Here is a 27,713-nt window from a genome sequence, read left to right as displayed (position 1 = left end):
CATGAAAGATAATGCACCTGGAGTAGAAAATGATGAGGTCTGTGATGATCACTAGTAGCCGTGGAAGTTCATTCCACATCTCAGACCAGCTCTCAAACAAGCTCTCTCTACTGCACAGAGAAGCAATACCCTTATTCATTATAATGGATAAATCACCCTGTCAAAACATTCCATAAGAAACTTCACATACCATATGAACTAAAACCACAAATACTTCAGATCTGAATACACAAACTCAAATGGGTAGAATTTTTCCCCACCTTTGGGATAGGAAAATATAGCTAGTGCTGCATTTATATGAAGGCTTCTAAATATACAAGAGTGGGTGGTTAAGAACATACATGCTAGAAATAAGTGTAGAAACAACTTTTTTGCTGTGAAATCTTCACTGAAATGTGAACATAGCACAGCTGTCACTGTTTTTCAACAGACAATGTGTACATATCACCTCAATTGATTTTCAGATTATTAATTTTTTTTTACTTTAATAACATGAAAGTTGTGTCAACATGCATAGTCTACTGAGAACCATTGCACCAGACAGAGTGACCATGGTTGATGGCAGCATCAGACATAGTGTAGTGAAGTTCGCAGATCTGGCTCAGTCCTGTGTAGCCAGGAATCGCAGTAGGCATCAAGTAGAGTCAGGGTGTGCATCAATAGGAAGTTTGAGAGCATGGTGGGCCAGGGGTTTTTTGTCCATCCTGGTGACATGGCAGAACAGTGTGCAGTAACACTTTTGAATAGAATGAGCACCTGAATGAAGGTCAGAGCTCTGTGAGGATTATGAAAAAGTCAAAACATTTTATGCTCAGGATTTGGCACTGACAGTGAATATGGAATGTCTCTAACTGCTCCAAGTTTGCTTGTAAGAGGGTCCAGGTTTCTGACCTTTATAGCAATATGGGTAGTACACAGGTTTGATAGATCCTGAACTTTGTCTCAGCATAGACGTTTTTGCTTCCATAAGCATGGACTTCATGCAGGAAGCAGTGAGAAATATTAATCAATGAATGTCTGGTTTGTTGTGACCGTTTAAACTCTTCTTGCAGCCTAGGTAGTGGAACTTGTCAGCACTACCCATGGTACTTAACCCCACTTGCACCAGGGATTTTGGTGGCCCATCTGCAAGGTTCCGTACCTTGGTCTTCCACCATGAGACATTCAACCCCACAATGTGGACAACATCTTGGAGACCTTGGAGGACAGTGCTGAAATTCTGACTTTTCCACAAGCAGGGCAGCATCGTCTGCATAGGCTTGGTCTGAGAACACTTCTTGACCAATCTTGATTCCAGTGTGTGGTGCAGCAAGTCCAAGGATCCTGTCAATAGCATGACAGAATAAGCAGGGTGAGGATGCATTCCTGCCACACAGCTGAGATTGTATAGAAATGTGGTGAGGCTGAACCAACACACACTCTCTCGCTAGTACCAATGTGAAGATTGTGCAGTAGATTAGAATATCTGGAATGCCAACTCCTTTCAGTGTGAACCAAAATCTGACCTGTCAACCAAATCAAAAGTCAATCTAATGTAGATGTATATCATGTCAAGTGAGTGTTTACATTTTTGGCGAAGCTCAGCCAGAAGCCGGAGGGTAAGGACAGCATCCATTGCCAATCACCCAGCAGTGAACCCTGATTGTTGTGGGTGATGTCTGTTAAGGAGTGGCTGCATCCTACCAAGCAGAACATGATAAAAGACCTTTCCAGAGACCAGTAACAATGAGATTGGCCTGTAGTTGCAACACTCAGAGTGATATCCTTTGCCTTTGTACAAGGGCACTATGATGCCATCTTTCCATTCTGCTGGTACTTTGTGTGATGGCCACACTTCTGTGTGTATATAATGTCTTCTGCAGTTTCCACGATATGCTATGCATCCGATGAAGTGAGCTGTAGCTCACGAAAGCTCATGCTCAAATAAACTGGTTAGTCTCTAAGGTGCCACAAGTACTCCTTTTCTTTTTACGAATACAGACTAACACGGCTGTTACTCTGAAACTTCTAAGAACAGTTGATGCAGGCTGATGCTCACTGGGTTCCAAGGCATCTCTGAGCAGCTGGATTGGAATGCCATCAGGTCAAGCAGCGTGGTCCATTCCGTAACATTTGGAAGGCCTTTCATACTTCCCCAGCTCAATCACAGCCACTTATGGCATTATATACTCTATGCACTAGTAGTCTGTCATGTGGTGGAATTAACTGGATGTTTGCTGCTAGCTGGTGGTAGAATGTGTCCTTTTCACAGATGATGCATTTTCTGTTGGCTTATAGGCCACAATGACAGATAAATGTCCACAAAGATGTTGGAGCCAAACATAGAGTAAGCCCAGAGAGATGGGGTTCCATGTGGTTAAAGTCTATACTAGCTGCTGTCTAATAATAAGTGCCATACCTTGAGCTAGGTGTGGACAACCAGCATGGAAGATGGTTTCGCCTTCTACAGTAACTTGATGTCCTTATGGTAGACAGGGCTCTTTGATTCTGACGATTACTGTCTTTTAACAGATAAATTCTTTGATGAACTGTCATGAACCCAATGCCATTCAGGGTTAATATGTTTCATGTGGTGACAGAGAACATGTCTCTAAAATCTGGTTTGGACTTCCAGGAAGTTGGGATCATTGGGGCTGCACCTTCCCTATGAGAGGTTTGGGTTACACTTGTCCTATGCATGCGGAGCATGCCTCTCCTCCTGCAGTCAATAATAGCAGGGACTTTAATACTGGTGCTATTGTCACAGTCTGTTGTGGCTTTTCCCCCCTTCATTTCACACTATCTTCTTGAGGCATGGGAGACATAGAGGAATTTTTTATGTGGGGGACACCATCCCACTTCCTAGGAACTAGTCCATCAGATGCCATTGGTTCCTGGGAGCACGAACAACCATTCTGAATATCTGGCTTTTCTACACTATGCGATCCATAGTCATGGCTCATTCACCTTCACTGTCTTTGGGGAACTTGGCCCTCATCTGCTGAGTTTGTCATTGGCCTTCACTTGTTACCCTGAGCAGAAGCCCTAATCAGGCACTACCAAACAGAGGTGCACATGGACAGGGATGACCATACCCTGAAGTAGAGCAGCCTAAACTGCTGTTACCTGCTACCCAAAACATAGAATCATAGAAGATTAGGGTTGGAAGAGACCTCAGGAGGTCATCTAATCCAACCCCCTGCTGAAAGCAGGACTAACCCCAACTAAATCATCCCAGCCAGGGCTTTGTCAAGCCAGGCCTTAAAAACCTCTCAGGATGGAGATTCCACCACCTCCCTAGCTAACCCATTCCATGTTTCATCACCCTCCAAGTGAAATAGTTTTTTCTAATATCCAACCTAGACTTCCCCCACTGCAAGTTGAGACCATTGCTCGTTCTGTCATCTGCCCCACTGAAAAGAGCCTAGCTCCATCCTCTTTCGAACCCCCCTTCAGAACATGGAAGGATGCGTACTAATCTAAATTACATGCTTAAAATCTTTGATTACTGTATATTGGCAAATGTAAAATATGTTTGGTATCTCTATCTAAAAGATTTTAAGTTTCATTAACATGCCTACGTAGTATTTCAGTAAAGATAATTCATTTTATTACATTTGTTCTTTCTTCACATTCATTGGCAAATCACTATAAATGATACATAGAAGGAACAAGACTTCTTCCTACTTTGTAAACTTCCCGCAAGTTAAATGTGATTAAAATCTCATCAGCAACATTTCCATGAAACAAGAGGAAAAAAAGTTGAAACTCTTCTGACATTATGCCTTTTATTTTATTTTACTTTTGCTCACTCCCTCAGCACAAGTGAGATGATGAGTTTTCTCATTGTTGTAGTATGTTTCAGTAGACCATAATGTTACATCCATTCTATCCTTTAACAAGACATTATATTGAATGGAACTGGAATCTGATTCAAGAACAGTCAGAGGCGAGAGCTTGGCTTGTTCTCTTCTCCAAAGTTTTTGATTTAATTCTTCTCTGCCATCATCTCAAAAACATCTGCAACGTGTCTTAGAATCTGGCTACATTTTGCAAAAGCAAAAAAGCATGGCATTTTGTGTGTTAGACTTGGATCTAGTGTGCTATGTGACTATATATAACTAGCACTCTCTTGGCTTTTTTTTTATGTTGTCTTCTATCACTGGGATATCTTAGCCCCTTCCACAAGAAGAAAAAAATAAAACCCACTCTCCTTTCCAGCCCTACCAACAGGAACTAGCTTAGTTATTTTTAAAAATAAAGTATGAGAATGGTGATGTGATGGAGACCATTTTTGTGGGAAAAATAAAGAAATGGTTTTTCATTTATTTCTGAACATGGTCATGGTGGTGAATGTTCTTATGGCAACAGGCAGTGAGTTCCACTGCCATGGGTTAGCTCTTGTGGAAGATACATCTGAGAGATACAAGCCTTCCTTGTTTATTGACAGTTTTATTTTTGCAATGGAACAAATCTGTCGTGCGGTTATCATCACAGGGGATATGATCTTTCAGATAGCTAGAGCCAATACTATTCAGGGTTTTGAACACCATAGATCATATCATGAGATAAACCCCAAATGAGAAGATACTCTGGCAGCCTTGTATTTCCTGTGGTCTTGCCTGTTTTTATACCTCCTTTCTGCTGAGTTAGGCTTGTCTACACTATCCGGGTAAATCAACCTAAGTTACACTACTCTAGCTATGTGAATAACGTAGCTGAAGTCGATGTAGTTTAGGTCGACTTACCACAGTGTCTTCACTGTGCTGTGTCGATGGGAGATGCTCTCTGGTCAACTTACATTACTCTTCTCGGGGAGCTGGAGTACCGGAGTCGACCGGAGAATGCTCTGCTGTCGATTTACCGGGTCTTCACGAGACCTGCTAAATCCACACCCACTGCATCGATTACAGCAGCGTTGATCTCCCAGTAGTAAAGACAAGCCCTTAGTTAGATACCACGTGCATCTTTCCTGCTACACAGCAATACAATTAAAAATGCTCAGCCATTGGTGCTGCTATACCTGCAGCCTTATCTAAATTTATTTGTCCACAAACCCTGACAGTTAATACACTATGGCATTTTTAAAAAGTGATGTTTGTGTGCTTGTTTATATTTGTTTTGAAATGACCGTACCTTGATCTCCAAAGGATTACGATAATCAGATCCAAAGTACAGCACTAATAAAATATTACTTTCCTTTCCTAATTTACGATGTTCCTCTCTCTACCTTCTGCATCTTTAAGTTCTTCCCCAAAACACTCTGTTCCCAACAGACCGACAAGCCCTATTCCTCCCCTCTAAGAATGTTTACGAATAACTTGCTTGATTCACCTTTGCTAGCAGAAGAGGAACAGCTTGCAAACTCCAGCAGGTCAGCTGAACCAGTGAGGGCATTCACCTCTGTAAGGGAGAGTAGACATTGTTTGTATTGTCACCCTCCCTACTTTCTGTTGGTGGGGTACATGTTTTTATCCAGTATCTCTAGAAGAAACCCTTTAGTAAAGGCTAGGTAGGAGACAGTAGCTCAGTTTCTTGCTGGCAGTGAATGTGGCGGAACAAATATTACTAAAATATTAAATACTATCTAAACAGCTCTTGGAACTAACAAAATGTGTGTGCTGAACATCACTGCTGAATCATTTACTTCGTGGTATATTCTATCCTTGTATCTATGTCTATTAACATTGTACGCCCTTTTCATAGGGACCTTGTTTACTCACTTGTCTCTAAAGTATCTGGAACAATTTTTGTGAGATACAAACAATAATTTGCAAGATGAAATATCACAGTTCTAGATGTTCTTAAGAGCCTTTTTACAATCTCTTTTGGAAGACAGCTACAAATCAAGAGAAATTTTTTCTGCCACTTTATGATATACAGACCATGTGACTGGATGATATAGGGAATATTTGTACTTTTTCCACAAATGACTTTTGCAGTTTAATTTGTTTTTGGTTTTATATATATATATATATATATATATATATATATACCACAGCAAGGTCTTCATGGTTGTGAAACTATGCCTGTCACACTGTTCTAACAATCCATTCTAGCCATAAAATCCTTTCTTATGGTAAAGCACCTAACATCGATGTTTTCAGCCAGAGAGAAATAGTTTTCTAATAGTTTTGCGATAACAGTAAAACTAATTTTTTGCATTATTGCCTTGTTGGCTGAGGTTATTCTGTGAATCATAGTCATAGAGTTTAGTGTGTCCTCTTAAAACTAGTTTAGTCCATTTCAGAAAACTTCTATCCCTGTTTGTGAATTGGAATACACTATTATGAAGCACTGAAAATTGTTTAGACAGATACTGTAGAAGAGAAATTAAAAATAAATTAATGAAAGAATTATTCAGTAGTTCATATGGAGATTTTAAATCCAATAGCATCACTCTTTCAGCAGCCTAACATGAAAATTGGCTATTATATCAGAGGGCTGGCGAATAGCAAATATAATACCTACCTTTTGAAAAGACATAGGAGTAAATCCTTGGAATTACAGACCGGCAAGCCTTATTTCAGTACCAGGAAAACGCGTTGAAACTATATTTAAAAATGGAATTACTAAACAACTAGATTAACATAATGACATGAATAAGCCAGGAAGACTTCGGCAAAAGAAAATAAACAGTTTTTTCAGCATAGCGAAAGTAAGATGCTCAAGATTTGATATTAGGACTGTTTTTAAAGTATTAATGATTCAGAAAAGAGAATAATGGTAGTAAAGTTTGCAGATGACTGAGAAAATTGTGAGAACTTCATGGGGACCTAACAAAGCTAGGTAAAAGGGCAGCATAATGGCAGATGGAATTCATTGTTGACAAGTGAACTTAATGCATATTGGAATTCATATAATTAATAGTAAGAATATTCTTGCTTATTTAGTCCACCCTCATTTTCATTGATGCAAATCATGGGGTATCTATCATTTATCATGTTGAAAGTATTTCACAGCCAAGTACACCTCACTTTTAGTAATTTTTTCCTTTTTGTTAAGCCTAATTTTTCATTTGCTCAGTTTCATCCCATTCATGCTTCCTATACCTTTGAATCAGCACAAAGAATCTGAAACACATCTTCTCCCTCCTTTTTTGTGCTTACTATCATTTTCTTCTGAAAATAGTATAAATATTTTGGTTAACATCTTTCACATTAATCTATTTCCCATTCAATAATACCTGAATAGCCACTGGAGCAGATTCTCTACCTTACAAGATTTCTACTTGTGCTCAGTGGCTCCCAAATATCTAGTTGTCCACTCAGCAGGTTTTCAGGAAGACTCCATATCTCTTCTAGCCAGTGTATTTGGTACAAATCAAAAGCCTGTGCAGCTTCCAGACCCACCCTTCACCAGTACATTGTCCAAGATGAGAATAAAAACATTAAGAAACAGAAGAAAACTGTATAATCCATCAGACCTTTCTTTCAAAATCCGAGTTTAAATGGACATACACAGCATATGTAAGAAAAGATTTCTTTTTCTTCCACAGCTTTAACATAGGAATAGAACAAAGCTATCATAGGGGATCAAGTATAATATTGAAATGTGTAAGTTTATCACATCATCATGAGGTATGGCTGCAGCAAGTTATTACTGTAATGGAATCAGTAGACTCATGGACCAAATTTTGCCTTAAGATACACCATTACAACCTCTTTGATTCCTACCAAATCAGTAATGTTCTTTAAAAATTCAAGCAGATTCGCAAGGCACGCTCTTTTTTATGAAGCCACAACTAAATTAGACAGTGCTTACTAAATATTCCATTCTAACTACTTAGTTCTTTTTTATTAGCATTCTAATATCTCCCCTCCTGGTGAAGTGAAGTAAGGCTTACAGACTTGTATGTCAGATTCTTCCATGTTATTTTACAGATAACTGGAACAAATCAGTCACCATTCAGTCCTTTGGTGTGATCCTCACATTGGAGAATTAATGAATATTATCTCTAAAGTCTGTTACTCCTTTTGCACCTTGAGATTTCGCTTGCTACTCTGTCAATGTTTATTCACTTTTTGCCTATCTGCTCCAATGCAATGTCAAACCTTTCTAACATTTCTCTCTGCCCCACTGGCGAAACTTGACCCTAGCCGATGGAGTCTTACCTTCTCATTTGTGAATAAAGAGGTGATTGATATCAACTTGTCTTCTGCAGTAATCCTCAGTGGTCATACTATCTTGCTTCCCTGTTTGCATGGGTCTTGTTAAATTTTAAGGTTAAATTTTCTTCTCAAGTCATGCATGTAATTCTCATTAGTGGTTGTGTGTGTGTGCACTCACAGAACACTAAGGACAGAACATAAAGATCCTTTTATATTTAAATAATTAATTTCCCTTGTTAGCCACCTTTATTTCATATATATACTGTATTTAGGAAAAAAATTCTGTAGTACTTATTTACTCTCCCCCCTTTTTTTTTTTTGTTGGTCTGTATTCTTTATCTTCCTCCCCTGGTATTTTAGTAGCCTTATAAATTGTTTTCCTTTTACCGCTAATCCTCCAAATTTATCCACATGATGATAAATATATAAAAAATACCAAATGTGTTATTCACAGTGGTACCAGGTAATTCTTTTTTACAATGTTCTTTCTCAGTGTTCTCAGTGCTCATTTCCTATCTTTTGCTTTTCATCCTTTCTTCTGTTCTGCTTTGTATAGTATCACATAGAATATAGTTTCTTTTTTGTATTGATGTACATGTTATGCAGTAGAGGAAATCCTTACCTAACCTGACTTCTGTTGAATAATCTCCAGTTTGTATTTGAGTAATAAAATATCCCATTACTTCTTTGAGTTCTTCACATTGTGCAGCTGGTGGATACATGGTAAATGGTTGTTACCTTTTGTTTTCTTTGGGCTGGTAAATCTCACTTGTGCCATGAACATGAAGGGCCAGAGGGAGCTATGCCTGTTTGCATCAGCTGAGAATTTGGCCCTAAAAATGAAACCTAGTAATGATATATTTTAATTATAACATTGGACAGTCTTGAAAAAAAGTAGGGTGGTGGCTGTTTGGGTTTCTTTTTCAGCTCATATTTGCATGCATTTAAAAAGTAATGTTTGAAATGACTTTCATGCTGTATAAACAGAGCTACAAGCAACATCACAAATCCACCATCCTCCCTCTTCAGAGAAAGTTACAAATACTAAATTACTCGTGTGCTGTTTGTCACTGAACAATAATATAAATCTGTACTGAAGAAGTGTGCATCAATAAAGGATTTAAGAAATTACATGTCTCCTTGCATTCATCCTCTCTCCTGCCATCACTGACCTCAATGAGGTGAAGATCTATCAAGATGAAATCAAATGAAGATAAATCAAGAGCCAAGGACTGGAGAAAGGAGGTTATTTCCTTTTATAAAAGGACATAAAACAATATCGTAGGAATGCTGCTGCTCGCTGCCCCCTCACTCCTGTATTGCCTCTGCCATTGTTACTTCAGCTGTTGATCCCTTTGGTGACAAAAAATAAATGCATAGAATGAATGAAAATGGCGGGAGGGCAGAAGCTCTGAGTGTGTGTGTGTGTGTGTGGTTTTCTTTTCACCGCAGAAAAAATAATGTGATACAGCACATTTGCATATTGTTCACCCTCTGTGAGCTCCATTATTTGTGTGATAAATTAATATTTCTGACTTTACAGTACAGAGTAATGTACGTAGTGTTTTCTTCTGAAGCTGCTCCAGTCTCTGCCATAATGAATTTTTAAAAAATTTTACTCTTGTTTTCAATACATTTTTACACAACGAAAAATAATGTGGCAATAGGCAAACTGGGACCAAATGCCAATCACAAGATATGCTCATGATTGGGGTTAACATAAAGATTTCTTGCTGGGTAAATATAACAATAATAAAAGAAGAACAAAAGTTTGCTTAAATATGTACTGAACGGCTTCTTCCAGAGTCAGTCATTTTTCCATAGAGGGGACTTCTCATGCCTTTGCAAGTCCACCGTTCTAGCAGAAAAGTGTTGGGATTTCTCCATTTTGCTGAAATAACAGTTTTTGAATTGCTGGCATTTAACGTTGAAATAATAGGTTACTTTCTTTTGTAATGATCTTGAACATTTTCCCTCCTGCCCTACCCAGAAAGCATTTATAAGCTGCTCTCTTATGTGAGAACATTGTTTTGTAGCTTGCTTGCAAAAATATTTAAACTGGTATGTTCCCACTGCAAGAGAGTGAAACTATATGAGCTATTGTATTTCAGTCACATGGGGAATTATTCATTTAGTCTGTGCAGAGCAAAATAAGCACAGTAAAGAATATGAGTAATAATAATAAACAGAGTAATAAGATGACAAGTGCATTCTGTGATTTTCTCGTATGCTTTAAGGCAATGCAATTTAAAGAACGTACTTTCAGTTACTGCCGTGGGTCTCTCTCCAGTTTCGATGCAAGTTTTCTTGTTGAAGGTCCATACAGATTTTTTTGATGTTATTTTCTCCCCAAATGCCCTCTTCCGTTTCTGATGAATTCTCTTTCACCAATGCTGCCTCCTTTCCATTCCTGACTGTCCCTCTTATAGAAGACTTCTCCTTTGCAATGAAATTCCAAATTTACTTCTACTTACCAGTCAGCTTTCAGTTACATGCACAATATAGCACAAAATAAACCGTTTTCCAGTTTACCCTGTGGATGGGCTTCCTGCTGTACTTTGCTTTGCAGTGCTATTTGTTGTCCATAAGTAGTCAAATAACATGTTGTTCATGAATGTGGACCTACAGTAACTCCTATAAATTCCACTTTTACACTGTCTAAGCTCTATTACCAGTACATATGCATCTGCCTCTCCACCAAAACATTATGATTCCCTCTTTTCTCCATGTGGGCTGGAGATGAGCAAATAGGTTTGCTTACAATACAGACAAAACCACCCTTCACCCCAAAGTCACATTGAACCTTAATTGAACATATTTTTGGTTCAAAGTTTGGCTTCTCTATTTTTAAATGCTTTTGTGCATCTTTGCACTTCCTGTATCAAGCTGGAAGCCGAATGGATAACCGCTGTTTTCACGGTATTTTTGGTCAAACCCAAAAGCAGGAAGTCCCAAGATTCTTGTGAAGGAGTCTTTTTTCTCTTGTGAGACCTCCTGCCCAATTTTTCAGTCTCAAGAGGTTTTGATAAGATTCAGATAACCGTTGGGTGCTTTCCCGAAATGAGCTACCAAATTTTTTTGAGACTATTGTCTACTTGCTCGTTCTCCATGCAGACAAATTCTTCACAGTTCCCTTTTTCTTTAACACTACCAGTCCTTGGTTTGTTGATATCAAACCAATATCCCTACTTGGTTTCATCAATACAGTCCCTCAGAATGCTCTTGGGTCCAACAATTTTAAATCCTTTAAAACCACCTCTCAAGCCATGTATTTAGATATCTAGCCTATTTTACCCCACTTTATGAAGAAAGCAAAAAATTAAGCCTCTTCATACTGTTTTTCCTTCTCAATTCTTCAATGTGGCTGTTTGTTCAGAACTATTAGCCTAATTCTGTCAATATTTCTGATCTACATTCACCAATTAATTAAAGAAAAAGTCTATGAAGGCATAGACTCAGCCAAAAGACCTCCCTCTGCTCTCTGATCATTCGTGTTCTTCATAGTCTTTGTCCTCATGAGCAGATGCTAGAGGCTTTTATGTGTGTATTTGAGCAGTGGTTCTCAACCAGGGATATGTGAACCCCTAGGGTACATGGTGGTCTTACAGGGGATACATCAACTCATCTAGATATTTGCCTAGTTTTACAACAAGCTACATAAAAAGCACTAGCGAAGTCAATACAAACTAAAATTTCATACAGAAAAGGGCTTGTTTATACCGCCCTATATACTATACACTGAAATGTAAGTACAATATTTATATTTCAGTTGATTTATTTTATATTTATATGGTAAAAATGATAAAGTCGGCAATTTTTCAGTAATAGTGTGGTGTGACACTTATATTTTTATGTCTGATTTTTCTAATACTGCCTGCAGATGTAGTCACCCCATCTAAAAAAAGATATATTGGCATTGGAAAAGGTTCAGAAAAGGGCAACAAAAATGATTAGGGGCATGGAATGGCCATAATAAGACTGGGACTTTTCAGCTTGGAAAAGAGACGACTAAGGGGGGATATGATACAGGTCTATAAAATCATGATTGGTGTGAAGAAAATAAATAAGGAAGTGTTATTTACTCCTCATAACAGAAGAACTAGGGGCCGCCAAATGAAATTAATAGGCAGCAGGTTTAAAACAAACAAAAGGAAGTATTTTTTCACACAGCACCCAGTCAACCTGTGGAACTCCTTGCCAGAGGATGTTGTGAAGGCCAGAACTATAACAGGGTTAAAAAAAGAACTAGATAAATTCATGGAGGATACGTCCATCAATGGCTATGAGCCAAGATGGGAACGGATGGTAGCCCTAGCCTCTGTTTGCCAGAAGCTGGGAATGGGCGACGGGATGGATCACTTGATGATTACCTGTTCTGTTCATTCCCTCTGGGGTACCTGGCATTGGTCACTGTCAGAAGACAGGATAGTGGGCCGGATGGACCTTTGGTCTGACCCAGTATGGCTGTTCTTATGTAAGCAAGTAGTTTTTAAGTGAGGTGCAAATTGGGGTATGCAAGACAAATCAGACTCCTGAATGGGGTACAGTAGTCTAGAAAGTTTGAGAGCCACTGTATGAGCGGAAATACATGCAAGACAGAAAGTAAATTAATGAATAATGGCTACATTGACATGAGTCTAACTCTGCAACTTAGGTGAGGAAGGGTGTAAGTAGAGGCACCGAGAGAAAAGCAGCCTTCATGTGGCTGCTATCAATCTACTGTATATATGAGTGTGCATCTGGTGGGTCCTTTGCCCTCCAATATGCCAACAAGCATGGCAGAGGAAGTAATCTTTATCAGGTATAGGGGCTGATATATATATATTCTTCAAGAAGAGCAATGAAGAATAGGAGTTTGGATGATGAAGGGGTAAGTTTGGGGGGCTGTGAAATGAAACCCACAGTCAGAAGCAGAGTACAGTAACTCCTCAATTAAAAGTGGAGTTTTTACCCACAAAAGCTTATGCTCAAATAAATCTGTTAGTCTTTAAGGTGCCACCAGACCCCTTGTTGTTTTTGTGGATACAGACTAACACGGCTACCTCCTCACTTAAAGTTTTCCCGGTTAATGTTGTTTTGTTGTTATATTGCTGATCAATTAGGGAACATACTCGTTTAAAGTTGTGCAGTGCTCCCTTCTAAGGTCATTTGGCAGCCGCCTGCTTTGTCCACTGCTTGCAGGAAGAACAGCCCGTTGCAGCTCGCTGGTGGGGGCTTGGAACCAGGGTGGACCGGCCACCATATCAGGTCCCCGCTCCCCTAAGTTCCCTGTGCAGCAGCCGCCCAGCAGGCTATCAATTGCCGGCAGTTCAGCTGAGCCTCCCCCCACTGCCATGTGCTGCTCCTGCCCTCTGCCTTGGAGCTGCTCCCCAAGCCTCCTGCTTCCTGTGCGGGGTTTGGGGGGGGCGAGGGAGGGGCGTGGGCTAATGTCAGGGTGTCCCCTTTCTCCTGCACCCCACTTACCCCGTCTCCATAGAGCAGGGGGACACATGACAGGGCTCAGGATGGAGGGAGCTTCTTGGCAGTAGCTGCGGTCTCAGCTTCCTGATTAACTTAACAAGGCAGTGTACTTAAGAGTGGGTCAGCGTACTTAAAGGGGAAATGCGCAACACACACACACACACAGAGTATGTCTCTGTCTGCCATGCTGTCTCCCCTCCCTCCATTCGTGCTGCCTTGTAGAGTGTGAGGCTACATTAACAACAAGTTAACCCTTGAGGGCTCAGCCGAGTGCTAGTTCATCATTTAGCAGTAAGGCATTCCCTGGGAAATATCCCACTCTCTGACTTCACCACCTCAACCAAGCTTCACAATCATCATTGCTGTGTACAGTATAAAACTGTTTGTTTAAAACTTATACTGTGTGTGTATATATATATATATTGGGGTAAAATGTGACTTTAAGCGAAACGATGTTAAGCGAATCCAATTTCCCCATAAGAATTCATGTAAATAGGGGGTGTTAATGGGGAAATTGGATTCGCTTAACATCATTTCACTTAAAGTCCCATTTTTCAGGAACATAACTACAATGTTAAGTGAGGAGTTACTGTATATACATGTATGTGACTGCATGTTCCCAACCAGGGTTGCACAAGTACACATGCTGGAGTTCCGTCATAGTCCCCATGAAGGTATTCCAGTGTTGGCACTCTGATTGATCAACTGATAGATACCATCCACTGTCAGCAGGCTCTTCAGCTGCCTATCCCTCACCATCATCACTGGAAATCAACTATATTCCACTTCTTTGAAAACAGTTGCCATTTTTTATCATCACTGTCACCTGTGCATTTTTCTGAGAGTAAATAAAGTTGACAACAAGATGACAGATTAATTAGAACATTAAGTTTACACTTGTCTGAAATTGTTTCATCTACATTTTTAAGTCAGTACCTACTCTTTTCCCATTCCCCATTTATTTGGGAGGCTCTGTTACTTATTAGCAGGCCAGGCACATACATTTTTAAATAAAGAGAGATAATTATAAAAGAGATTATAAAATTATCTTATATAAAATTATAAAAAAGAGATAATTATAAACTTACAAAAATTTGGAAGGGGCAAACATACCAACAGAAACTATTTTAAACTCTCATAATTAATACATTTCAAGTTGATAGTGCCACTTTAAACTACGAAAACCACATAAACAAAGAGACAGTAGCTCCTTAATAAAACAATTGTGATAATCAATTAAGCAAATGTTTACTCAGTGTTTCTATAGAATAACACTTCTGACAACAGTTTAGTTTTTCCCAAGAAAAGAAACAGAAGAACTAATTTGTAAGCTCTGTGACTTGGTGATAAGCATTGATTAATGTGTTGTTCAATTCAGCTAATTATTTTTAAAAGGAGGTACAGTCCATTGCACTGTGATGTTCAGGTCACAAAGCACTACTATGACACTTGGCTCTAATTAGCCCCTGCATGAGCAGTCTCAGCTGCAGAAGGTGAGGAGGTTTAACAATCCTAGCACTGGTTTCTTTAGGATAGGGTTGAGGCACATTGAAAGCCTGATCCAAAATGTACTGATCCAAAGCCCATTGATATGTATGGGGTTTGAATCAAGCCCTTATATAATAACTGGCTCTGCCTCTTCCTTTACTTTACCTGTTTGGGGCATAAATAAAAGTCTTCAGGCTCAAAAACAGCTAATCCATTAACCTTCACTTGGAAGTCTTTAACTGTCCCTTCAAATTCAGAGTCTTCATGAGATTCCTGATTTCTTTTCCTTTTTATCACTTGATTTTAGATGTTTCTACAACTGCAAAAATTGTGAGAAATATTTTTTTAAGTCTCTGGACGTCCGTCAGTACTGTCTTTTAATTTATGTTTTTATATGGTGCTTACTATTGTAAAATAATGTTTTATGGTCAGTGTGTTATCATTAGTAGCCATTATATTCAAGTGCTATTACAATAAGTAAACCTAGGAGAAAAGATAAAGAAACTAAGAAGGGAAGGATAACCCCATCAGCACTGAGCAACAGACAAGAGGAACTAATCTGCGGCATGTCATTATAAATATAAAAAAGTCATACCAGAGACCACACCTCAGATTTGTAATATGTATATTATGAAATAAAATCAAACATGAACTGTTGGATGATTGCTTGGAGAATACCAGTTCATGCAACCAAAATAAAGACAAATGGTGAAATACCATCTAGCTGAAAAATTCCTTGAGTACACTCAGAAAATATGAGCATTATGGTAATTTAGAAATGTCCTTGACATTGCATAAGCTCATTTCAGTACATGAATCCTATATGCTCTCCATATAGACCCTTGCTACATTTCCACACAGTTGTTTCAATAGCTCAACACAAGCTGAAGGAAGTTAAGTAGGATTATTTTGGGGGAGTCAAATAATCACCTGTTAGTAAGGCAGGCAATGTTATGTCACATGTTTTTTGTAAGACAGTATTTAACAGAAGGAATATTTGTTCAGACAGACAAAGGGTTAAAAGTAAGGGTATAATCTGTTTATGACGGACTAGATGCTTTTATGTTCAGGGGTTTTAGTCAATAGTTATTACTAGCTTGACTTTTTGCACAATTAAATGGATTTACTTGGAATTTATGAACTGGTAAATCTATTTCTAAATAATATTTACTGAGATTCATGTTCAAGCTTGTGTCATTCTGCAAAATAGGCTACATACCTCAAATCTGGCTAACTCTCAGGAATACTCAATACACAAACTGCCATTTTTCGGCCACCTTCCAACTTCTCAGCTTGTCCATCATCATTTTATTTGCTCTACAGGAAGAAGCAGCATAGATAGATGACTGCTTGAGAGACAACTCAGCCTCATCGGGGCTCCTAAGCCACCCAGAAGTGGAATTCACTGCAGATACTTTCCCTTCATGTGAAGCTCCTAATTTTTGTGGGAGCAAAGCTCCATTCTTTCAGTGTTGATAAGTTCTAGATAGCAGGTGTCTTCCTCTGTCAGCATTGAAAGAATGGAGCTTCGCTCCCACAAAAATTAGGATAATTTCTCGTCTTGCTACTGTAACCTTGTCTTATCTCACCTCACCCACTTGTTGTCACCTAAAAGAAAAGGAGTACTTGTGGCACCTTAGAGTCTAACAAATTTATCAGAGCATAAGCTTTCGTGAGCTGTTAGTCTCTAAGGTGCCACAAGTACTCCTTTTCTTTTTGTGAATACAGACTAACACGGCTGCTACTCTGAAACTTGTTCTCACCTGTTTCCCATCTAGTCTGTCCAAACTGTCACTGCTAAATTCATCTTTTCCTTCCCATGGCTCTAACCATATCCCCTTTAAAAATATTCATTGTCTTCCAGTTTCTTATCATATCATATTCATGCTTCTCACCCTATGTAATTTTGAGGCCTTCCTATCTCTGCCCCCATTAATGAATTTAAGTTTTAAAGTCCTTGTTGATTCTTCTAAAATAATTTTGTGATACCACGTTTCCTATGCATTTTTCAGCATTTAATCATATTTTCCTTTTCTTTTCAGCTTCTTAATTAAATGAATTCAAGTGGGATACGCATAAGGCTAATGTTTACTACGAAGATAAGCTGTTACTGATATTATCGCCTCAGCTATATTACATTTATTCAAGATTCCTGTGTTGGTTCATCTGTGGGGGTTTTTGTTGTTGTTGTTGTTTTGTGATAAGTTACAGTATTCTTGTAGAGAAAGGAATTGGTGTTTTTATACCTTACATAAAGAATGTTTCATTTAATTTATAGAAACTTATATAGTAAATGTTAAATATCTTAATGGAAGATGTGGCAAACTGTTATGCATACAGTATATTTAGTGGTACAGAATTTAAAGAACGTTAATTATATTGTGTCTTGTGGTTGTATTGCCACCTTGTTGACAGTTTATTAAAAAGCCAAAAGGAGATGGCTGGGGTCTTTTTTGGTAAAGTGTTATAAAGTTGTCCTGAGATGCACTTTAGAACCTTCCCACCCCACAAAAAAACAACAACCCTGCTGTTGGAGAAACCAGTAGTTAAAACCAACAGTTAAAACTGTTATTTGATCACATAGAGTGTATTATCATTTATTAATACCACTTGTACAATAAAGAAAATAAATGTTGAACAAGTTTCTAAATTGTGTAGGCTTTTTTTTCCCCTTGTGCACTGAAATTTCTAAGAGACATGTTTCCTGGAATTGGTTTACTCAAGAACAGCGAGGATTTTGACCAAAAGGTTAAGAGTGATGGTACACCTATTCAGTTCAGATTGAAGGATCAAACCATTGGAATATTACCAGTAAATCTCAGTACTCACTACATTCAATGTCCTCCACCATTGTGACAGAAACAAAAGGCCCTAAACTCCCAAATGTTACAGCCATAATCTATGAGGCTCCAGAGCAAATAGCCTGTCAGCCAGTTTCTGTCTCATAGGATCTTCCTGAAGGAGATAGACAATGGTCCCTTGTCACCTCAGATGGGTCCTGAGGACTGTAAAGTAAGGCTCCAGATTTTGATCAATAGAGATATCCTGGTTAGTGATAATGCTTACCAGATCAACAACAATGAGGAAAAGATGTTGCAGGATTTCCAAATTTTCTTGCCATAGAAAGCTATCAAATTAATCCCACAGCATGAAAGAGCAAAGATTTTTATTCTAGGTCTGTCCTGATGTCTTAAAATGAAGAAAGTTCCTTGTCAAGTTTGGAAATCTTATTTTCTATCTTATGAAAGTTTAAACTGTATCTCTAGTAACAATCATCCTGTGTTCTGGCGCAGTGGTGTTCAGCCTTTTCCATATGGAAACTCTCTTCCCATATAAACAGGCCTCTCCTTCCCTTTAGCAATGTGGGAATGGTTGGGGGACGGTCACAACCCTGTGACACCTGTTCACACTCCTGCTCCCCAGGTTGAGAATCCCTGTTCTTGAGGAATGTGCTGAGGACCTTAGACAAATCTGGTGATTGAGATGTATACCCACATCCTTGTATCTTAGACTTCTGACACAGGTACAGCACTGACAACTTCAGATGTCACCTTTATAGCTGATATCTGATTCATATCTCTACAAAATGCTTGCAGACCATTGTAGCTTATTTACAAAGGATGGAAGTACATCTTCACCCCTGTACAGATAATAAAACAGCACCTGGGAAGGGATCAGAAGATCTGCTCGTAAAGGGGCCTTAAAGTGGGTGTAAGTTACATTTATCCAACTTAAAACCCCTTTGGAGAATATAAGCGAGTGTAAAAACACTACCAAATCAGAATATAGAATTTTACACCACTTTGGCCAAGTGTAAATGATTGCACCACAAGGTGTAAGGCAATGGAGAATCATGGCCTACCTTTTTAAGATTAAGGTGGTGCTAGAGATGCATCCTAAATTCCTTCCAAAGTTAGTTAGAATTCTTCCCTAATCAAGCAATATTTTTCCTACAGTATCATGCCCCCTCTTAAAAGACCCTGTGCCCCAATATGAAATAGGACTGTGCTTCTAAGGCTGTAGCATGGGCAATGTGAGCTGCAGTTAGAAAAGTCAGAGCCCAAACAGCATAGTGCTCTATTACAAAATATTGCATTTTTTCTTAAATTCCTTTTTTTAAAAATTCTGTCAAATTGCAATTTGAAGATACTGCTACTGAGTTACACCTGCACAAGAACCTAGGTTTTGATAGATGATTTCACGCTTGCTAAATTCTAGTCTATATCTTTTAACCTTGGCACTGGAAACCAACTTTGAGTTCTGGTGCTACCTTCCTTTGGTTTCAGCCAATCAGCCCTATCTGTGTTTCTCTGTTAATTCTTATGAGTCCCCCTCCCCGCTGTTCTTTTCTTCCTTTTTTGTTGTTGTTGTCAAACTGTTAAAATAATATACTCACTTAACCTACTCTGGAAATAAGCAGGACGCTATTCACCTGTAAAGAGACAAGATGAGAAAGCATAACTGAAAAAAAAATATTCAAACTAACATTTGACTTTCTCTATCCATTACAATAGGTGATTGTAATACAGTACTTAATAGCTGCCATCATGTGGTACTATATAAGGCTATAAATCAGCCACCCTGATGTTCACTCAAATGATTCGAGATGGCTTCTCTCAGCACTGAGTGTTGTTTTTTTCCCCTGTGCCCTGATTCTAAAAGAGACCTAAAACACTGGAAACTATTTCCTCTCCTAAGGTAAGAGACTGGTGAGCCTTGTATTCTGTACCGTAATTGATAAGAGCATAGACTGGACAAGTTTGTAGTATGCATACTCCAGCAGGTCTCCTTCCTTTACCTAGAGAGCATACTTGCTTGTAGCCAGTATAGCATTCCTGCATCTCTTGAAATGCTGGCTTCTTATTCTATGGAAGCTAATCTTTCATTCAAAACAAAACATAATTTTAGTTTCTAGGGCCCAGATTTTTAAAGGTATTTAGGCATTGTTGTGTTCAGCATTGGAATGCTGAACTGATTTTGGAGCCTAAATCTCTTTTTCATAAGTGGCATAGGCACTTTGGGCTGGATTCACAAAAGAAATTAGGCCTCTAGATGTCACTTTAGGCACCTAAATTGTGGAATCAGGCCGCACTGGGAATCAAACCCCCCGCCCCACTGAACTGCTGCCGAGTACTGTAGATGCCCAAGCTCTTTCAGTGCCCAAACCTTTGTACTCAAATTCCCCAGGTACCTAGACTTCTGCCTGTGGACATGTGCACTGCAACCCCACACCAGGTGTCTGGAGGGCTAAGCCTCAGAGCAATGCACAAACTGCGGGAAGATAGGTGTCCCTCCCCTAATTCAGGAGACCTGATCTGGTAAGCATGCTCAGCACTCACCCACTGGATTGGGCCCCTATTGGTGAGCTTACACAAAGTGGCTGCTGGGAGGATGACCTCCTTTTTAGCCTAGTGATTAGGGTACTCAGTTGGGATGGGAGAAACACCCTAGTTCAAGTCCTCCCTCCACCTGAAAAGAAGGGATTTGAACAGGTATCTCCATCTCTCAGGGAAATGCAGTAGCCACTTGGTTATGGGATATTCTGGTGTGGGGCTCCCTTATCTCTCTGTTGAAGCTGAACCACTGTGGCTAAATAATTTTAAAAAGTCATTGGAACAGGAAGACTGGACCCTGGGTCTCCCACCTCTCGGGAGTGCACTTACCACCAGCCTACCAAGTCGTTCCCATAAGTGTGCTTTCTCTAGCCCCATGATTCTTTCTCGGGCAGAGGGTTCAACCAGGGGTCTGCTACATCACAGGTGAGTTCCCTTGTACCCACAGGGCTACAAGTTATGAAGGAGGTCGTCCTCATCCAGCTTCTTGTAAAAGCAGTGCAGGTGTCTAACCTCAATAAAGGGTTTCCAGCTGAGAAACCCAACCAAAGACAGGCACCTCTCTTCAGCCCAGACTTAGGCACATATGTCAGTGAAAGAGGGCAGGGCTTAGAATAACCCCTCATCTTGGCATCTCCCATTGGCATGCTTTGGTGGGGAGCAGCCTAGCATACTGGCTTTTGTGAATGCCATTCTGAGGCACTTCTCGCTCCTCATTTATTGTATAGGGAGGCTGGGCACCAAACTCAGGCTTTGTGAATCCCAGTGACTTTCAAGGTGCCTAAAAGTTGGATGTGATGCTGAGCCTTGCCATGCCTAAGTTTCTCTGTAAATCTAGCCCTTAGGAGCCTAAATCCCATTGACTGTCAAGACCAGAAGAAGAGCTCTGTGTAGCTCAAAAGCCAACAGGAGTTGGTCTAATAATAGATATTATCTCACCCACCTAATATCCTGAGACCAACATAGCTAAAACAACACTGCAAATTGACTGTCAATCAAATTTTGACTCCTAAATGACTAAATCCCTTTTGAAAATGAGATTTAGGCTCTTCAAACAGTTAACTGTTGCAATGCTCAGCACAACAATGTTTACATATCTTTAACTATCTGAGAGACAGGATAGGTGAGGGAGTAGCTTTTATCAGAGCAACTTCTGTTGGTGGAAGGTACAAGCTTTTGAATTTTACAGAGCTCTTCTTAAGGTTTGGAAAAGGTAACAAGAATGTCTGAGCTAAATACAAAGTGGGACAACTTTAAATGAAGGGGATAACTAAGATTAGCAGGCAGTAGGGTGTATTACAAATCATTATAATGAACCATAAAATTATTTTCTCTAGTAAGCCCATGATTTTTCATGTACAGCAGAGTTACTAATTTAAGTTCCCAAGCTCCTCTCTTGAAGGTGTTGTGCAGGTTTCCTTTGAGGAGAGGGACTAAGAGTCTGATATGGAATGATTGCTCTGTGAAAAGTGTTCTCCCAAGGGTGATTGTGTATTTTTGTCTTTTATCAATTTTCTGTTTGCGTTCATTTGAAAGCATAGTGATTGTCTGGTTTCACACACATAGTTGTGGTCAGGGCATCTGGTATACTGAATGAGAACACCACATGTAGTCGGCATGTATAGGCATGTAAATATCTGGGCCTAGATGTCATGGTTGCTGAGATACATTGGACTCACATTTTTGAGGCTTGATGATACAGTGATGTCTGTTTGCATCTGCAGAAATTTGAAACAGTAAACAGAGAGGTGTGAGCTACCCTATTCATTGCAGAGGAAGCTAATTCAGGAGACAAGTGATAATAAATACTTTAAACATCAACACTTATTTCAGTGCTCAGCAAAGCATGCAGGAAAGGAGAAGGAGAATCACTTTATGAAAATCTTCACAATCAATGGTGAATGCCAGCTTGTTTTGGCAGCCCAAGAGCATAAGCTTGTGAGATGCCAACACTCTTCTCCATCCCATGCCCAGGTCAAGGAAGAGTCAAACAGAAGATGGCTAATACAGCTCATTAGGGCATGAGGCCCTCAAAAAGGGACCAAAGAAACAAAGTTGGACGTATAAGTGTTACTGATGAGAAGCCAAGCATGAGGAGCCCAGTGGAGCCTATAGGTCTATTTGGACACAGATGAGGGGGAACCAAGCAGCGAGAGCATGTATGACAATGTCTTAAATGTCTGCACAATCTACTGTGAGCCATATGTCTTGTGGGTACAGTTTACTTCGTGGGTGGAGGTTGGAAGAATACCACCACCTACTTATTTCCAGTATGACTCCTGCCTGCTTGCAATAAGAAATTGAATAACAAGACATTTTTGCTCATGGCTAACACCACCACTACCATCTTGAGCTTCTCTTAGCCACTGGAAAAAACCACACACTTATTTTAAACAGATAAAATAATATTCTATATCATCCATTTTAAGTAAATACCAGCAGAGGGACTAAAGTAATCGTTTTGGTGGCCTACCTGAAAAGCTCCATCACTCTATTCCTGTTCTATTTAAGGAAATGCCACTGTCGTAACTGGAATAATTGCAGTCTCCACCACCATGACCATAATGTTCATAAGCGTTCTGAGATTTTTTAGTAACTCTTATACCTGAGGCTCCAGTCAAAAGCCTCAGATTAAGCAGCCTTGCTGGAAAGCCATGTAGTAAATAGATCATGCTGATCTTGAAGTCAATGGGACTACTCAAGTGCTTAAAGTTTAGGCAAACATTTAAGTGTTTGCAGACTAATGGCTTGCTTTTTAAAGGTATTGAGGTGCCTAAAGATGCAGAAGGCAACTTGTGAGATTTTTAAAAGTACCTATCTGCATCTTTAGTTACTAAATTCCTTTAAAAATCCAGCCATCAGTACCTAAATGTGTGAATGGTTCTGTTGTTGCCTCCTTTTGGCAAGTCTGCAATTTCACAGTCATGAGATATGTTTCCAAGGAAAGTTGGTTTCTACAGAGGTTTGTTTCAAGTTAGTTCCTGCCAAAGAAATTTGCAGGAAAACCACATGGCATTTTATATACAGTTTTCCTAGCATTATTACTTGGACTCGTCCTTTTATTAAGAATTCAGGTTTGGCTTAGATGGATTTCATGGGAGTTCCAGATGGTTGCAGATGTCTGTCCAGAGTCCGTTACAGAATCAGGGCCTTTGCCATTCCAAAAACTTTAAAATATCGCAAGTTTCTATCTTGCAGTGTGCCTGTGGCTTTTGGAGTCGTTTTTCCCTCATCGTTTTTTATAAAGACATTCCTGTAGTTTTTGAATCTCCATGAGAGGTAAGTGATCTTTCACAATTGACCCCATTAGAGAAAAGAAACTGACTTGTCTGTAATTCTTCATCTTTATAGACTATACCTCTTGCCTACCCAGTTCACTGCAAGCTGAGGGTTGGGTTTGTTTTTTTTTAGCAATGTATGTTTTCCATCTTAAAGGAAATAGGTTTTCTCTGTAGCAAAGAAACTGATAGTTGGAAGCAGTAGGGGTTGCAATGGTTCTGCAACAGGGGCAACTGTAGGCTCTACCAACAAATTTAAAATTGTGAGCTCTGGGCGTTCCTGCCAGTATCACACTAAGATCACAGCCCCAAGAGGGGTGATTTATTACAGCTGACACCCTTCAGAGAAGAATTGCATGTAGGTAATTCTCCTTTTAGCTTTCCATTTTGGGGGGGATGGGATCGGCTGGGGTGGGGTGGCGGGATAGCTATACAGGCTCAGAAGTGATTGTCGTTTCCCTGAGAAGAATTAGATATGACAAATTACTATCCACAGGAAAAATGCTAATTAGCTCTGTCTTTTGCCTGCCTTGATCATTATGAGATAAACTAAAACCAATATCCACAGGTAAACAAGCCTTCAAAGAGTGGTTTTATTTCGGGGCTACCTATGCTGAAAATTAAGTCCATGTCCTCACTTTACCCCTGACTGGCCACTTGCACAAAGTTAATTGTTAATATTTCAAAAGGAGGTTGGGTCATTACAGTCTCTTTCTCCACAAGTATGTTGGCCTTTCTTTGTGCATTGCTGCAAGTGTATTTAAAATAATGTTAATATTTTCAAAATTATTGTACTACACTTATTCTCTTCAATTTTATGTGTGTGTATATAATAACAAATAAAGTATGTGTGTGTACATGTGTTCATATATATGTATACTATATAACATTGTATAAAAATAAAACTTGTGGGTTTTTTTCTGGTTAGTAACATTAATAATTACTACATACTGTCTGTTCTCAAGGTGCTGCTGCTCAGATCACCTGAACTAAATAGGGAACATTTCTCTGGTCCACATTGGCTTTTGCATTTTCCCCTTTCATTTGAAAATAGATTTCAAAATGTACAACAGAAATGAAGAAGTTTCTCAGAAGTTCACAATCTGAAAAGCTTTAACAGTTAAGATTCTGTTTAAGGGATCTTGCTCTAGAGGGGAAAAAAGCTTCTAGGTAAGTCATTACTGGGGAAAGCTTCAGGCAATAGCTGAATAGAATAGCTAAAATTCAGTCTGGTTATACTATATGCATTCTGTAATCTATTGATAAATATTTTTGTTACCCTTCCTGTAGCATTTGTCTCCAAAAAAAAATCATGTCCTAAACTGCATAATATTTAGTCACAGGAAAGCTTTATGGTTGGCAGTTAGAGTACTAGCCAGTACTCTAAGCTCTGCAAAGTATAGTGTTAATATATATTTGCAGTTAAAGGTCTGAGTGGCATTTTCACTCAATGGGGGAAATAAAACATTTCTAGTCCTGTCAGAGAATATTTTCACAATTGTCAGAGCTAATGGAGGGTCTGTTTAGCATTAGCGATAGCTGATGAAGAACAGCTTCTTGCATTTTCTTCACTGTGGTGTTCATAGTTAAATAGCCACATAACTAACCCAAGAGTGTTGTCTGCCACCCCCCCCCCTTTTTTTTGGATGCAGAATAACACCCTGTGCCAATGATTTTTTTTTTATAAAAGGCATAATGAGTTTGTTGGATTAGATCTCACAGTGGCCGCAGGAGTTGACACATTTTCTTTGCCATTATGCGATCCTCCCTTAAGGCATGCAGTACGAGAATGGAACAGTTCAGGATGAGTTATTACACATCAGTGACACATGCTGGCAAAAATTTCAGAGGGAGGGGGTGAGTGGCAAGAAGACATGGTTATTGTTATTTATTATTAAGTCAGGAATGCCAGAAACATACAGGTTAGGTGCTTTGGGTGTGGGTAAATTTATAGAGATTGTTAAAGTTGTTTTTCTTTGAGTTGATAGTCCTGAAAGATCTACTGGGGACTACAGTTAAGAATATATTATTGAGTTAGCTCTGGCTAGAGTCATTTTCCCCTTCCCTATGACATATACATACATACACACACACAAAAATCCTGGCTTTTCAATGACTCTCATCCTTCAGCACAGTTCAGTTGCTGAGGTAATTGGGCCCTCTGGTGAAGTCATAAAAGTCCACTGCTCTGCAGGTATTTGGGGTCCAAAGAAAACATTAAATTTCCAACCTGGACCTATGTCAGGCACACAGCAGCCTTTGGCCCTTCTCTTCGCAGGCTCAACTTCCAGTCCCCCTGGGCTCCAGTTAGTCCTTTCTTCCTCCCCTTAACCGCAGGACATTACTGCAACCTCTATTAGGGTTCCTGGCCCTATTTAATAATGGGGCTGTCTGTCCTCCATAGCCACAACCTGTCCTGGTTGTCCTTCCCAGTGCCTCTCCCTATACTAGCTGCCCTCCTTCCTGGGCTCAAACTTCTTTACCTTTGGGACAGGACTTCTCAGCCTTCCTTCCTGGGCCTATGCTGTAATCCTTACCAGTTTCTCTAGCTCACCCTAGCTAGGGTTCAGGTTCTGCTCCAGGGAGTCTCCCACCAAGTCTCTCCAGACTCTAAGCTCCTCCTACTGATCTCCACAGTCTTTTTACCTTCTGAGCATTATAATCATCTGAGTAAAACATCCACTCCCCATTCCCAGCTTGACAGCTGATCTTTTCATGGAACACCTACCCTGAAACGGGCATGTCTTGGAACAGGGGTTGGTTGGCCCAGGGACCACTTGCCTTGCAGAGGACAAACCACCTAACATGCATAATGCAAATCCACATAAAAAAGGGAGCAAAAAATTAAATCTCATTACCATATATAACCTCTGCACCTCCATCCCCAGGAGTACCTGCCACAGCTGCTAGCCTGCCTATCTGTGGTACATGTATGCCAGGCTAGTGCAACATTTCTGAATACAGTCTCTGTAAAACAATGCTAGGAAGACTGTAGCATATCAAAATGGCTGCAGGGCTATTGCCCATAGCTGCTCCACTTCAACTTCTGTGGGAATTTTGTGAGGAAAATTTTGTGCACTTAAAAGTGCACCGGGGTTGAAAGGCAGAAGTATTCACATAGTACTGCACCTAGTTACAACTAAGATTCTCCAGGTTGTGCTGCATACACCTCCCTAAACAGTGGTGAGCCATGATCAACCTGCTAAAGTTGATTCACTGTGAGTGCAAACACTTGTGTGACCTATGTCAACACTAACAGTCCTCCAGCAGCTGTCCCACAATGCCCATTAACTATGACAGTAACCTCTCTGGTCACTGTGGTGAACTCCACTGCCCAGGGGTCACAGAGCCCACTTGGCGACGTCTTCCCCCAAACTATCCCCCCAAGCCCTACACCCCCTTTCCTGGGGAAGGCTTAATAAAAATCCTCACCAATTTGCATAGGTGAACACAGACCCAAACCCTTGGATCTTAAGAGCAAGGAAAAAGCAATCAGGTTCTTAAAAGAAGACTTTTAATTAAAGAAAAAGTAAAAGAATCACCTCTGTAAAATCAGGATGGTAAATACCTGACAGGGTAATCAGATTCAAAACATAGAGAATCCCTCTAGGCAAAACCTTAAGTTACATATAATTAATTACTATAATTACAACTGTGTGTGTGTTTGGGAAACACCCACCAGACAATAGGCAATCAGTTTGAATTGGCCATTAGGAAAGACAATAGAATGGGTCTTTGAAGATGCTGATCTCTCATCTTCCTGGAGTTCCTTCCTGTGGATGTTATAAATAAACCTTAAAAACAATGAGAAGTCCGATGGCACCTTAAGACTTAGAGATTTATTTGGGCATAAGCTTTCCTGAGTAAAAAAACCACTTCAGATGCATGGAGTGAAAATTACAGATACAGGCATAGATATACTGGCACATGAAGAGAAAGGAGTTACCTTACAAGTGGAGAACCAGTGATATTGGTAACATCAGTGGATGTGGTCCACTCCCAATAATTGATGAGGAGGTGTCAATACCAAGAGAAGGAAAATTGCTTTTGTAGTGAGCCAGCCA

At 39.6% G+C, this 27,713-nt stretch overlaps 1 protein-coding gene and 1 long non-coding RNA gene across 4 annotated transcripts in view; one reads left to right on the top strand and one right to left on the bottom strand.

Annotated features, from left to right (window-relative positions):
• The window catches only part of TUSC3 (tumor suppressor candidate 3), a 286,073-nt gene extending 268,393 nt beyond the window's left edge, over positions 1-17,680 (top strand). For all 3 annotated transcript variants that reach the window (XM_007067357.3, XM_043546172.1, XM_043546173.1), the window contains exon 10: positions 17,081-17,680. In XM_007067357.3, coding sequence (XP_007067419.2) covers positions 17,081-17,096 — 16 coding nt within the window. In that variant the 3' untranslated portion in view covers positions 17,097-17,680. The remainder of the gene's footprint in view (positions 1-17,080) is intronic.
• On the bottom strand, positions 12,323-27,157 carry LOC122465746. The gene is made up of 3 exons (XR_006290776.1): positions 26,995-27,157; positions 20,777-20,783; positions 12,323-12,335 (listed from the first exon to the last, which is right to left on the bottom strand). It is a non-coding gene; the product is annotated as an uncharacterized LOC122465746 (long non-coding RNA).
• Positions 27,158-27,713: the final 556 nt, after the last annotated feature.

This window comes from Chelonia mydas, chromosome 4 (assembly GCF_015237465.2).
Source record: "Chelonia mydas isolate rCheMyd1 chromosome 4, rCheMyd1.pri.v2, whole genome shotgun sequence".
Classification (NCBI taxonomy): Eukaryota; Metazoa; Chordata; order Testudines; family Cheloniidae; genus Chelonia; species Chelonia mydas.
This window is presented reverse-complemented; position numbering and strand designations above follow the sequence as displayed.